Source organism: Epinephelus fuscoguttatus, linkage group LG22 (assembly GCF_011397635.1).
Source record: "Epinephelus fuscoguttatus linkage group LG22, E.fuscoguttatus.final_Chr_v1".
In the NCBI taxonomy this organism is placed as follows: Eukaryota; Metazoa; Chordata; class Actinopteri; order Perciformes; family Serranidae; genus Epinephelus; species Epinephelus fuscoguttatus.
The window spans coordinates 10,540,084-10,555,280 of record NC_064773.1 but is presented as its reverse complement, the minus strand read 5'-3'; the positions used below and the strand labels follow the sequence as shown (position 1 = coordinate 10,555,280).

Here is a 15,197-nt window from a genome sequence, read left to right as displayed (position 1 = left end):
CGTCCAAAATATGGACTTGCATTTGTAGCGCCTTTCTAGTCATCTGACCACTTAAAGCGCTCACATTCACCCATTCACACATAGGCGGCCGAGGCTACCATACAAGGTGCCACCTGCTACTCAGTTTTTAATACACTCACACACTGATGGAACAGCCATTGGGCGGAATTTGGGGTTCGGTATCTTGCTCAAGGATACTTCGAACCGCTGATCTTCTGATTACTGGACAACCTGCTCTACCTTCCCTGAGACAATAGGATGTTGCATGATGGTGGATGTCATCTCATTTGCTGATCAGCAATGGCAGTCAACAAGGTGAATATCGTCCGATACCGATGTTCGGCAGAACTGTTTAAGATACAGGGCGGTGCAGTGGTTAGCACTGTCACCTCACAGCCAAAGGGTTTCTGGTTCGAACCCTTCTGTGCATGCAGGTTAAGTGGTGTCCAGGGTGTACCCTGCCTCTCGCCCAGTGTCAGTTGGGATAGGCTCCAGCACACCCGCGCCCCCCTAAAAGGTTAAGTGGTACCGGAAAATGAATGAATGTTGAAGGTACATATGTTCAATAAAACAGCAACTCCATGTGGTTTGTAAATGGTTTTTATTAGCAAAATAAGGGAGATGAGTCTACAAAGATTCTCCATCCATGGAGAACATACACATACATCGACAGTTGTGGCAGTTTCTTCATATGAACAGATCCAGGACTGTATTTATCACTCTTCTTGGCAAAGTGGTACTGATCTAAAAATCACAGACCAGGCTCCCTTAACCATCTTAGCTTCCATCACTTGAATGAAAGGTTTCACAAACTGATTGGTGGAACCACGTCTGAACCCTAACACATTCAGACATCTACCTCACCTTTACACCCATCTCTTCCTGTGGTTCGGCTTTTCTCTCCTTAACACCAAAAACTCCCAAAAACTCTCCTCCGAATACATTAAAATATACATTAAAATGTGCCTACCCTGGTCTCGAGCGTATAATTAGCTCAGTGCCTCAGCTAACCATTTTCCGAATGGTTGGGAAGAATGGATATTTTGTACACTGTTTAAAAACCAGAACCCCGGATCTGCGGGGCGAATGTAACAATATACATCTCAGTATTGTACTGTGTGAGCGGCCGGCGAGGCCTTCCATTGTCATGGCTGGTGGGGGGATGGGGGATAGGGGACGGTGGAGGCTACATGTTGGTCACCATGGAGACCCATGTACCTTTAGACCAGAGGGAAATCTTCCTCCTCCCGATAGCTCAGTGGTGTGCACATAGAAGATAGCAGGGACACTAACATATGAAAACAAGTTTACCTCTTTATGTTTAGAACAATTCAGCAGGCAACAGAACAAGCATTGGGACTACGACCGCAGTAAAAAGGCATGCGAAGGCACAAGTACCAACAAACTGGACTCAAAAAGTTGAACCCCTTTTCTTCCCTTTTGTTTGGTTGTAGGGAAGGAAGAAAAGAAGCCACCAACGGCAAAGTTTCCTTTTCCAGAGACAGCGGCAGAAGGAACAGCAAAAAACGTGATTTCCTCCTCCCTCTCCTCAAAAAATTAAAAAAAAAAGTAAATTTAAAAAAACAGAAGTGTGCGGAAAATTTGCGGTGACGCTTTTACAATGATACAAACATCCTACACAAATGTCGTTAACGCTAGTTCAAAATGTTCCAAGACAAAAACATAAATAAAGCTGTTAAAAGTGGCATATAGTACAGCACTGGTCCGTGACTGATCCTCCTGACTCTTCTCATCTTCCCCACCAAAGATGCACAATAAACTGGCTCCACTGCCTGAGGACAGAAGAAGGGGAGGGAGAAACAAACATGAAAGACGTTGGGGAGGAGGAGAGATGGGTGTGAGTGGTTTTATAGAATGAGGGTTTTGGATCTTGCAACCATCATCTCACAAACATCTAAATGGAGCAGAAAATGCATTTAAGCCTGATTTCAGAGATTTAATTAGGAATGTGATTATGATGGATTACACCGCATCTTTGTGGTCAACTCCAGCTACGCTCCATAATTCTGAATGCTTAAGCTCTGGAAACGAACCATTTTAAACCAATTTGTTGAACACACTTGAAAGAGAAAAGACAGAATGCAGGCGCACACTTAAACCTGGCTCTCATGATTTCCTCAGCAACACCCACTGCATCCTTTCAGTCATAACCCTGATCCTGACATGCCCCCTCATTCATAACGCAGAGCCAGACCAAGGGGTGCGCACTTTCATTGTTAGAAAGATAAAAGCAAGAATGATGAGTTCCTTACCAGGAAAGAAAAAGGTTATCTCCACCACCGTTCTCCTCAGAAGAGACCACAGTCTTTCAGGTTGTTCTTGATGATGACGTCGGTGACGGCGTCGAACACAAACTGCACATTCTTGGTGTCTGTGGCGCAGGTGAAGTGGGTGTAAATCTCCTTGGTGTCCTTCCTCTTGTTCAGGTCCTCGAACTGACACTGGATGTAGGCAGCTGCTTCCTCGTACGTGTTGGAGCCTGGAAAAGAAAGGACGAAGAGCAGGAAGTGAAAGAGTCAGGAAGTCGAAACATAGGAAAAGGTATTGAAATAGTGTATTTGTCTTGTTTGAGAACGGAGTGGCATGGCTGGGCTTCATCCTGCTAAATATTTGCTTGTTTGTCTCTATTATCTTGAGTAACCAGGTCATGGTTTCTGGAAAGGAGACATTGATGTTGAGTTTTTCAAATGCATTTTTTGGTGCTTTAAACACCACAACCCGAGTGCCTTCTAGTTCCATAACATTCAAGAGTAGGCAGACATCTCTATGGCTGGTATCTCCAACACTCAGCAACTCACACCAAAACAGTCTGTTGAAAAACACAACACTACAGGTAAGAGGAAAAGTATGTGTTTTTGATTTTGGGTTGAACAAGTTGTGGTTTTATGAGGGGTTAAGTGCTTAAGTGTTTCTTGGCTGAGAGCAGTAACTGTCTGAAGTCTCTGCTGGTTGCTGCCAATGTCATGTAAAGATGTGTTTATGTTGGTTTATGTTTGTGTGCCAAAAAATGACTTCGTTAATTGACCTGGTCAAGCACGTTCGCCTGTGTAGACATCTCTTCAAGTACTTATTGAGAGACCACTGGGACAGTAAAATGGCCTTAAATTCTTGTACAGAAATAGCCACCACACTGGGGAAAGAAGAGGCTTTTTGCTGCAGGGTGTAGAGGAACACCGGAGACCACTATAAAAGCTGAAAAAAAAAAAAAAACAATCTCATGGACAGAGTGGTGACCCAGGGGGGAACAATATTAATTACAGTAAACAAGTGCAACGTCTGGCAGTATGCCGCTGTTTACTGATGTCGCCAGACAGCCTCCATTTCCTGTGACGTTGTTCTTGTACACTTGTTGACTTTGTTTCTACCTTATCCATGGACCCTTTTACTGTTGGTAAACAGTATGATGGTTTTTTGGTGGGCGGGGCTTAGCAGGAGGCAAAACAATTCTCCACAGACATAAGCTAGCTCTTAGTAACAAGTTCTGTTGGCTTGTTTTAGACAATGGAGGAAGATGATGAAGTGCTGCATCCAGAAATATCAACCCAGAGTGCCGGAGTGCATTCTGGCACAAACCGGACCATTCGTAAATTCGGAGCGCTGTCGAAATGTACCATTCGGTTATCCAGAGCACTGCACTCTCAGAGTACAGAGCGCCATGCGGACTCTTAACTGTTCTTTCATTCATGTAGAAATATTAAGCTCCGTTTCTTCGACCAACAGGGCGAATTTATGAATGAATTTACGAATGCTCCATGTCAGGTCACTCACTCTACGGGACCGTAAGTGTTACCTGGAAAAGTAAACACTGACCAATGGGACCAGACTGGCCGACTCGTATGCTCTCACTCAGTGGATGGATGATGTCACAGGAAGTTTTGTGGTTGATGCCAATCTTACAAAGGAGGACAACACTTGAACAGATTCCTCCAGTTTGTTTTACCATCGAAGTTAATGTTAGCTTTACCAGGAAATCAAATTTTCCTCGTAACATCTCCCCAATCTGATATGAAGTTTGTGCTGCACATGTGAGCATTTTTGATGATGGTCTCCATCCAGTCCTTTTGTCTTATCGCAGTTAACCATCGTTGTCTTTCTTTTTGAAGACGGGCATGTGATAAAATTTAAGTTTTGAGCCATGACTCCTTCTATTCTGGCTCCCAATAAAACAACTGTGGTGAAAAGTCATCTTGTGCCTCCAGCTAGCAAACTGACATCATTGTGACGCCGGCTCTAAAAGGGTCTGTAGAACATTTTGTTTGTATACGCCCTGGTGTTTTGGAGCACACTCCAACGAACGACGTGTTGAGCATAAACATATGGCTCATCTACCATCCGCGGAGACCGATGAGGTGTCATCTTGTCAAAGCTTACGACTGCGAGACGTCACTGCTCCCTAGAAACAGCCCACAGTTACCAGTTGCTGGTCGGCAGGATTTATTAGCTTTGGGCATTACAAGTTTACCCGTTTCCATGTTTCCAGTCTTTATGCTAAGCTAAGCTAACTGGCTACTGGCTGTAGCCTTATATTTAGCAAACAGATATGAGTATGGTGTTGATCTTCTCGTCTAAGTCTTGTCAAATATAGTAAGACTTTTAATTCACAAAAAATGTTCTTAGTCTTAGTCACATTATGAAAAACTTTGGGGAAAGGTAGAAAAGAAATTGGCTACTTCTCAAACATGTTCTGTAAAATGCTGGCAATCTTACCAGCATATTCTGGGTAACAGATGGTGAGAGGACTCTTCTTGATCTTCTCCTCAAACAGGTCCTTCTTGTTGAGGAAGAGGATGATGGAGGTGTCCGTGAACCACTTGTTGTTGCAGATGCTGTCGAACAGCTTCATACTCTCGTGCATTCGGTTCTGAAGAAAGAAAGAGGAAGGCGATGTTGATCATTGTGTTTTGCTCACTGATCCTAAAGGGAATCTATCCTTTACATATTCCACCCAAAGTTCCTGCTGTGTACAAACACACAGTGCATGCTGTTGTGTTGATACATGAGTCAGAGGCTGAGGCACTCACCATCTCCTCGTCCTCAGCCAGCACCAGGTCATAGTCACTCAGGGCCACGCAGAAGATGATGGCGGTCACACCCTCAAAGCAATGGATCCACTTCTTCCTCTCAGACCGCTGACCGCCAACATCAAACATTCTGGAGGGAGGACAGAAGTAAACATGTTCGTCAGCACACAAACATACATACACAGTACAAGCAGTGTTTGTGAAACCCCGAGGTAAAAACATAAATGAAGAGTCGCTGCGGCTGCTCTGGTCCTGCTGCAGTGTTGAGTGATGACAGTAAGAAATAAAGGAAACAGAGATTCTTTGTCTATTGTTCCTTGTAAAAAAAACAGTACTGATACAATCTTAGTGCAGAGAATACTCAAATGACCAGCAAACGTCTGCCATGTAACAGCAGAGGGAAACAATTCAGAGCAGCAGCAGACATTTAGCTTCTGCAGTTAAAAGAAGTGGTGGGAGATTAGTTGCATTTTGCTACCATGGAGCACCAGTACGACTTGCAAATATTAACATATGAACCAGAGAGGTGTTAGTTGTTTCTGCTCACAGTGAATTCAACCTCATGTTTAACTTTGTCACTGTAACAGTTTAACTTTCAGCTAACTGCTAACTCCAGGTGCTTCAGAATAAAAGCACCAGTGGTTCTACTTTAATTTATTTCATTGTATCTAAACTTTATTTAACTTTACTAAAGCAGTACTTTTTATTTATCTTTAATACAACAGTACTTTATTTAACTTTACTATGACAGTACTTTATTTAACTTTACTGTGACAGTACTTTATTTAACTTTATTGTAACAGTACTTTAACGTTTTATAACAGTACTTTAACTTTATTATAACAGTACTTTAACAGTACTTTTTTTAACTTTACTGTAACAGTACTTTATTCATCTTTATTATAGCATACTTCATCTAACTTTATCATAACACTACTTTAACTTAATTATAACAGTACTTTGTTTAACTTTATCATAACACTACTTTATTATAGTATTGTAACTTTATTATAACAGTACTTTGTTTAACTTTATTATAACAGTACTTTAACTTTATTACAGTATTTTAACTTAATTATAACAGTATTTTGTTTAACTTTATTATAACCGTACTTTGTTTAACTTTATCATAACAGTACTTTAACTTTATTATAGTATTTTAACTTTATTATAACAGTCCTTTGTTTAACTTTATTATAACCGTACTTTAACTTTATTATAACAGTACTTTAACTTAATTATAGTATTTTAACTTTATTATAACAGTCCTTTGTTTAACTTTATTATAACCGTACTTTAACTTTATTATAGTATTTTAACTTAATTATAACAGTCTTTTGTTTAACTTTATTATAACCGTACTTTGTTTAACTTTATCATAACAGTAGTTTAACTTTATTATAGTATTTTAACTTAATTATAACAGTATTTTGTTTAACTTTATTATAACCGTACTTTGTTTAACTTTATCATAACAGTACTTTAACTTAATTATAGTATTTTAACTTTATTATAACAGTCCTTTGTTTAACTTTATTATAACTGTACTTTAACTTTATTATAGTATTTTAACTTAATTATAACAGTCCTTTGTTTAACTTTATTATAACCGTACTTTAACTTTATCATGACAGTACTTTAACTTAATTATAACTATTTTAACTTTATTATAACAGTACTTTGTTTAACTTTATTATAACCGTACTTTAACTTTATTATAGTATTTTAACTTTATTATAACAGTACTTTATTTAATTTATATATAGTTTTTTAACTTTATTGTAACTTTATTGAAACAATCTTTATTTTATTCAGTAATACTGTCACCCTCCTTTTTTCTGTCAGTGCTTTGAGCTGCTGTGACGTGAATTTCCCAAGCGTGGATTAATATAGTTTTATTAGTTATCTTATAGTTATCTTATTTCAATTTATCATATCAGTACTTTATTTAACTTTATTATAGCAGTGCTTTATCTGTCTTTATTGTTATAACTTGGTTAAATGAAGTACAAAAGTTACTGTTGCTGCTCTAGAAAAAACACTTTTATTTAAAATATTCAAATCTAATCCTGTTCTGAAGTTGTTCTTTTTTAAAACTAATATATTTTCTAAAATACAATTATTAAGTAATGAAAAAGAACTGATAAGAGTATTGATAAAGTACCAACCTGATAAGAAAAATTGATAAGTGTAGTAATATCGATAACATCTTAACAATACCATCCCTAATTTTAACAGTACTCTATTTAACTTCATTATAACAGTACTTTATATAACCTAAGTATAACATTACTTTATTTAACTTTATTGTTAACTTAACTGTAACAGTAGTTTATTTAGTAGTTTAGTATTTTGGTAGTCTAGATTTCTAAATATCAAGATATATATTATGCATTGTGATTCAGTCTAAAAATATCGCAATATTATTTTTAGGCCATATTGCTCAGTCCTAGTCAAAAGGTTTAGATGTTGCTAAAATACTGCTTACTATAAAGTGTTTTACGTCAGACATCATGTACATATCTTTATCAATTTCTCACATTCAGGGAAAATTTCTAGACAAGCAAATCCAAAAATAAAGATCACTTTCAAACCAGGTTCCAAAGGGATGCTGTGTGAAACAATCTCAAAAAAATGCACACAGCTGTGGCAAACAGAACTAAGAAAAGCCTCATTTAGCTCCTGTGAGAGCTCCTACTGGTCAACTAAACTGCAAGAGCCACATCTGGAAATACTATTGTTTTAAAGGCAGGACTGGGAAAGGGACTGTTAGACAAAAAACAATGACTGTATAAAAGAAGTAATCACATTTAACTTGTTGCAATATGTGAAAGACCGACATCATGATGTTGATGTCAGGATGTTGTTAGGAAATATGAGGTGGAACAAATACTTTGCTTTTCATGAAGCTGGTCGGTCACTGCTGTGTAATTCCTACATGACATCGAGCAATGACTACTTTACAGAAGTACTGTATTGTGTTGCAATAAACTCTGACAGCAGTGGTGTGTCATCATGACTGTAGATTGAAGCTGCTGTCTGGAATTGCACAAAAAAGGACAAACATAGAACCATTTTGCGTGTGTGTTTATGGATCATATAACATGGTGTTATTCTCTTCTGTTGTGAAGCCCAGCAGCATGAATTTCAATGATACTGGCATCAGCTACCAAACTTCTGGTATCATGATATCATCGGGCCTGCTGCCCCCACTTCCTGTATGTTTTTTTTTTTTTCAACAGAGGGCCCCGACTGAGTCATCACTAATGCGCACAACACCTTCACAGACTGTGTCACAACTTACAGCTGTACGTGCACAAAGGGAATTTCTATGGGAGAGAATGAGTCAGTGACAGGAAGGAAAGCTAATTAAGCCATCATGTAAAAAACAAAACAAAACAAAAAAAACACTTTGGGGCTGAGCCAGCTGTTACGGTGAGGAAATTCTCACTTGAAGTGCAGGTCCTTGAACGTGAAGTGCGTCTCCACAATGCCCGTGGTTTTGACTCGAGTCCTCAGGACATCCTGCTGAGTTGGGATGTAGGTGGCCTGGGATATCCTGTCCAAGTCGTTCAAGTAGCTGAGAGAAGGAGACAAAGGAAAAAAGGACATTAGGAGGGAATACAATAACATCAGAGAGAAAAGGGGGAGTGAGAACGAGAGCAGGAACAAGTGGGAAGAAATGTGTCATAAGTATCGGGGTCAAGTGTCAAGTCAATTTACTTTGAGTAAAAAAGAGTTCAGCATGTATCAGATGACTACACACTTTGTAAAGTTAGGACATACCTGCATAAGTTTGTAAAATCGGACATTTTCAGTTCTAATAGAAGAGTCTCATCCAAAGTTAGCTAAAGCTGAACACAGTTAAGTTACAAGATAAGAGGCATAATTTGCCTGTGGTAAATTTAGACATGATGGCTCAGTGGTGAGAGCTGTAACCTCACAGTGAGCAGGTCCCGGGTTTTAACTCAAGCGCTGGTATTTTTAGTGAGGAGGACTGTGCATTGTTTTCTCTGTGTTTGGTGGACTCCCTCTGGGTTTATCCCCGGGCCTGACGACGTGCAGCTGAATTGGAAACTCCCTACGTTGAAGAGTGTGTTTCTGTGTTAGTCTTATTATGGACGAGCCATCTGTCCAGGGTGCTGTCCCACATTCTGTCAAATACCTGCTGGGACAGGCCCGAGCATTCTCGTTGATGTGAACGGGAATATACAGGTATAGAGAATGGAGGTATGGAATCATTTTAGAGTGCTTTCACACTTGCCCTGTTTGGTTCTGTTCAGTCGAACTCAAGTTTGTTTGCCCTCTTAGTGCGGTTTGTTTGGGCAGGTGTGCACACAGCAATCAAACTCAGGTGCACACCAAAACAACCAGACCAAGACCTCTCATTGGGTGGAACAAGCCACCCGCTGAAGTCCCGCCCTACCACCTCCGGTTGTGTAGCAGTTTTCAACCGTTTTCAACACGTCCTTTACTAACATTAACAGTGTTTGATCTTGTGGGGATGTAGCCATTTTTCTGCCATGGTTCGCGTCCTGTAGGCGATATTTTTGTGGGCGTGTTACACCAAAACCTGTTTCCCCCCGGCAATATTTTTGCAAGCCCACCGTTGCTGTGGCACCACCGAGAACGATTGTGATTGGTTGAAAGAAATACAAGCAGCCGGGGCGTTTTTCCCTCCAATCTTAAAGTGAGAGTCGGCCCAGCCAGACCTTTCTTTTCTTTTCTTGAGAAAGGTCTGGTGAGCGAGACTATTCTTGAAGAGGTGGTCAGACCCAACAGCTTTCCATCGGCACTTTTGGCCACATTGATTTCCGTTACCAGTTTAAGCGCACAGAGTTGTGCTGTAGGGTCGGACCAAAGCATGCCGACTGCCTCTAAGTGGACAGCGGTGACATCAAATTGGCTTCATTATCATTATTCAGCATTAGAGTTGGGAAATGATAACATTTTATTGATACCAATGCCATTATGGGCCCTGCTTATCTTTCAGATTCTTCATCGATTCCCTTATTGATTGCTGATTAATCCTCTTTGTGATAAAAAAGAAGGCCTACTCAGGTTTTATTATCTCTGAGTTTGAACATTGTGTAGATAGAGACTATTTGTACAGCATTGGTTTTTAGGTCTTAGTCAAAGAAAAACTCTGCTAAGCCTGCCCACATGGTTCGAATGTTACTATAACAGAATATTTACCCTCGGTAGAGAGTGTGCTCCTCGGTTGGGAAGCAGTGGCACTAGTGTGTAGAGTGCCACTGCTCTGCATGGTATTCCTGGAATTTGAGCCCATGTTGGGTCAAAAGATGGTTCAGTATATTGCTGGTGCTTCCACCCTTACTTGTAATTATCATCTACAGACTTTTAAGCAGTGCTTCATTTAAGAAATGGAGCCATGTTTTTCACCATTTTTCCTCTCTGCCATGATGTCGTCTGGCTGCAAATTTCCAGCAGCTGAGACACAGGAGTTTAACATCAGAAAAGCATGCCGGCTTTGACAAAAGAAACTGATAAGTTCTGGGGCATTCGATTCCGATGGATCGGACAATTCAGAACCAGTTCTTGATCCCCGTCCCCATTTAGCAACAACATTCAGTGACAATTCCGCTACATGTCAAAGTAAATGGCAAGCACTTGGTTTGCAGATGAAACTCAGGCCCTGCTTGCTTTTTTGAAGTGAGAAGACCATGCGGGCAGGAGATGGGTATCAGGCATATATTTGTACAGTGCTGAGGAAAAATTTAAAAACTCCAGCAACAGTACAAGAAAGTTGTTGATAAAACTGCGTGTGATCAGTTAAAGACACCTTTAAGCGGGCAGCCATGTTGTATGGAGAAGATGGCTGTCCTAAATACCATTTTTTTTGGGTGCCACAGTTTTGGTAGTCATCAACAGTGAATATTTGAAGCTGAACTTGACTTTCCTATTTTTTTCCTAATTAAAATTGGTAAAATCTTATTTCAGACCCTCCTTGCCCTGTTGTCACTCTCTCTGTTTATCATTAGGCTAGTGCTGTGGGAGCCTGTGCTCTGCACCGGAGTCAGTTGGTGAAAGTCCGCCTGCACACACACAACAAGGGCTTACTGTTAGCCCTGGTTATGGTTATCAATGGTTTTAGGGACAAAAGTCACGCTGTTTGTGTGTCAGTGCGAGTTTGTCGGGACCGTTTATATGGCTCGGTGTTGGATGTTAGTCGCTGTTGTTGTGTTAGCTCGTGCTAACAGGGCAGACGTTGAACTAAGACACTCTGGAGACTCAGTGCTGTTGCCGATGACAATTATCAATTTTAAAATTTTGGCTAATTTCTTCATTTTTCATCATTAAGCCAACATTTAAACATCTGTAATTCCAGGACAACTGGGCACTGGGCCAATTCCATCTCCTGAGGAAGTTAGTGTAATATAACTGAAAGCTCCTGCGTGGACCTTGTGTTTAGATATTTTATCATCTGCTGTTTTAAAGGTTGAGAATGACATTTCAGTCCCAGTTCTTCTTTAAGTTCATATGCATTTTTTATGCATCCTGCAGGTGCTGGCGTAAGATTTATTTCCACGACAGAAATACTGTCAACGTCAGGTGTAAGTACATCCCATGAAGGAAGGTGCGCTTTACAGAATGATCCTCATATCATCCAAAATGATGGCAGCAGTCTGAATTTTAAGACTAAAAATACCTTAATGTGGGTTTGAATTGTTTCAGATTTAACTCCAAAAATGACTTCTGAACGATCATTAAAACTTGTTTTAATTTCCTGACTCATTAACTTGGTGCTGCTGCCTGCAGCTTTAATATGTGTTGAGTATTTGTTGTCATTGTATGGACGCATTTGCTATACTCGTACAGGATGTCACACTTACACCTCCATTTTCACACACGCTGGGTGCATTATGACCCGAGCAACTATCTCAAGGTTACTGCTGATAAATCACAATGGAAAAAAAACAAGATTAGTGACCTCTAGTTGCTGGCAGACAAACACAAGTAATCTCCCCTTCACGCAAACAAGCCTTTTGTTTGTCTTCCAGTGGTATTAAGTGAGGTAAAAAAACCACACACGGTTTAGCAATGCTGTTCCTTATTCATGAAAAGCCCCTGGACAGCGGGATTAGAGGGACCAATTAGAAAAAGGCCAACAGCTCCCTCGGCCTGCGACGTAAGCGTTGATGTTTGCTCCGCAGCAGCAAAACAAGACAAATGGCTTTTCTGGTAACAAAACACAGGAGCTGCCCCGTGATGATATCATTTGTTATGATGCCAGAGGCTCTTGCACAATATCTAAAGGACTCAGGCTGGTCACGGAAAATACAGTTACAATGCAGGGAGGATTTTCTCAGTATTTTCCGCACTTCTCTTTTAAGCACATGACAAAATGTTCCCGTGCTGAGGTGAAAGGTCAAAGATTAAATTGTCCTTCCAGCCACCGCTCTTCAGGCTGGGTACAGGAGGGCAAATATTGACAGTGTAAAAGTCCAGATAGATGCATAGTGCCGCAGCTCTCTGAGCGTGGTCGACGGCTGGGGCAAGTTGTGTTTAGCAACTTGAGGCAGCAGATTTCAGTGTGTTTGCGGAGGAATGGCAGAAATGTGTCTGGTCATCTGATGTGACTCTGTCATTAAAAGCTGCTGAAGTAAACTGGTGTGTGCGGGACCACTGAGTCTTTTCAGCGGGGTGACTCACAGTTTTTTGGAGAACCATACAACTTTATGTTTATATGTGTGTGTTCGTGTGTGTGTTTGTGACTCACTATGCGGCCGAGTCATTGAGCTGATATTCGCGGGAGCGGCTGAAGCAGGCTTGAACACCTCCGTCCTTCCACAGTCGCTTAATGACACCGGCCAGCTCTCCCGTCATGAAGCCCTCCTCCGCTGAGCCCGCCAGCACAAACAGCTGCCGCGCATCGTCCTGGGAGAGGAGTCGCATTAGAATCAATATCATAAATCAGACGTCAAAGTCGTTAGACTGCCATTATCGTCAACATTAATCTGCTAATAGGCTGAAATGCCAGTCACAGGGTTATCAGGACATTTCAGTGGCAGCTGCTGATTCCTTTGTCTTGTCGTTTCAAAACATCACATTAACTTTGACTTAGAATATAATTAAATGACTTTTAAACAACCTGAAAAGACCTCAGACCTTTGCTAGTACCCGCTTGTTTCCGAACACCACAGACTAACTTCAGGTTTCTACTGTAAACCAACCAAATTACACCCCCCTCCCTCCGTCACTCACAGCTCTTGCGGCGTCCCCAAAGTCAATCTTGAGGCGCCCCATGGCTCTGATGATGGCGATGATGGACTGGATGGTGTTGCTGTAGACCACGGCTTTGTACTGCTTGCATTCCTCTTCTGAGTAGCCGGCCTCGTGGATGATCCTGCAGAAAAAGGGAAAAGCAGGGTCAGCAGCAGTCGAGCTGCTTTCCAGCACTGCAACAAACAGTAACCAAATCGTTCCGAATGCTGCACACACAGACAGAAAACTCAGCTTTTCATGGCAGATTCTCCATGCTGAATGATGTTTCTCAACTTTCTTAGAAATGACTTCTCTTCCTCCTCTATAAAAACTCAGACTTTACACAGCAGTTCTAACGTCCGCACAAATACTGTCAACCACAATGACCCTCCTGCTTAAATTATGGTCCTCCAGGGAGACAGCTGCATCAGTGCTGATTGATTGGTCTTTATTTAATACATTAAAATTCAGCACACAAAAGTGCGCACAGTGCTGAAATTCTTTAGGTTATCAGAAGTCACATGACTTATTTCCATTGTGGTCCTGAGATCTAGGCCAGGGGGCAGACGGGGAGATGGAATGACATGTGTATGCTATTATTATCCCATTTTTACATTAATACATCTAATAAAAAAAAATACATAAAAGCATCATTGTTATACAGTCATAAAAACAACAGAAAACTCACTTAGATTCAGAATTGGTTTTACCATTATTCAGAGAATGGGCAGATTAAATTGCATTTGGGGTTTTATTCCACTCCTCCCCTCCAATGTAAAGGAATGTGCATCTCATTACTTTAAGTTTTAGATTGGGTTGTTTCAGGTTAGATACACAAGCCCTTGTATTCAGACTCCGGGATTTTTTCGGACCTAACTGTATTGCGGAGTTTTGCACAGTGGCGACCGGATCTTTGCTCTCAAACCACAAAAAAAATGTGATGGCACAACAGTCTCCTTCAGTACATTATTCTATGCTTTCTTTGGATTTTCACATTGGCTAGTCATCCTGTTTAATTTGTATTCTGATTAAATCGGAACCATTGAAACAAGTTGTAGGAAGCCTCTGCAAGTAATTGGTTGCTGGCAGACACTCTGTGCTGCAATAAAATGGTTAATTAGCAGTGCCGTGCACTGTAGAGCCGATGCGCTGCTGGTTCTGCCGGCCTGAATAGAATATAATGTCTACTGCTGTGTACAGCATTTATAGATTGAGCTGAGCAGTGATGCGCGGGTCGACCCGTAACCCACGGGACCCGCAAATGGACCTGCGAGTCGGGCAGCAGTGATTGTCTGTTAAATCGGTCTGTAAATGATATTTTGACTTTATTATTATAATCTATTAATCTAAAATCTATTACTGTCATGGCATCCGAAGGTACTGATGCATTGAGCAGGTGACAGTCCGCGGCCATTTTCAAAACACACTTGTGTCACGCACTCCAAAAGAAACTTGTTGAAACTTTAAACAGTAATTTATTGTACAAAATGGGGGAAACAAACGTTGACAAAAACGGTTCCATAATTCATATTAAATTCAAAAGATAACGAAAAAACAGCTACAAGTTAGAGGGAATAGAGATAAAGTGGTAAAACTTGGCACTGATCCACAGCCTCAGATGGATGCACTCGAGCTCAGTAGGCGATACTATATTTTCACATTTTTAACAATGCAATTTAAAAGTTTTGATTTTTATTGATAACCTACATTTACCAACAACAAAAAGACTACATTTAGCACCAAAAAATATGTAAAAAAAATAAATAAATAAATAAAAAATACGTAAATAAAAATACAAATATCGAATACCAAATTTTCATAACGAATACCTACGCACAGAAATGAATATTCGAATATCTGAATATTTGGGTACAGCCCTACTAGTCGGCAAGATTTCATTGGTCGTTTAGTCGCAGAAAACAAAAAAAC

The 15,197-nt window shown here is 40.5% G+C and overlaps 1 protein-coding gene across 1 annotated transcript in view; it reads right to left on the bottom strand.

Annotated features, from left to right (window-relative positions):
- Positions 1-584: 584 nt before the first annotated feature.
- gnai1 (guanine nucleotide binding protein (G protein), alpha inhibiting activity polypeptide 1) overlaps positions 585-15,197 on the bottom strand; it is a 33,001-nt gene continuing 18,388 nt past the window's right edge. Inside the window, exons 3-9 of the mRNA XM_049566900.1 lie at positions 13,269-13,410; positions 12,784-12,941; positions 8,494-8,622; positions 5,043-5,172; positions 4,729-4,882; positions 2,274-2,500; positions 585-1,793 (exon numbers count right to left, since the gene is read on the bottom strand). Of these exons, the coding sequence (XP_049422857.1) occupies positions 2,310-2,500; positions 4,729-4,882; positions 5,043-5,172; positions 8,494-8,622; positions 12,784-12,941; positions 13,269-13,410 (904 nt within the window). The 3' untranslated portion in view covers positions 585-1,793; positions 2,274-2,309. The remainder of the gene's footprint in view (positions 1,794-2,273; positions 2,501-4,728; positions 4,883-5,042; positions 5,173-8,493; positions 8,623-12,783; positions 12,942-13,268; positions 13,411-15,197) is intronic.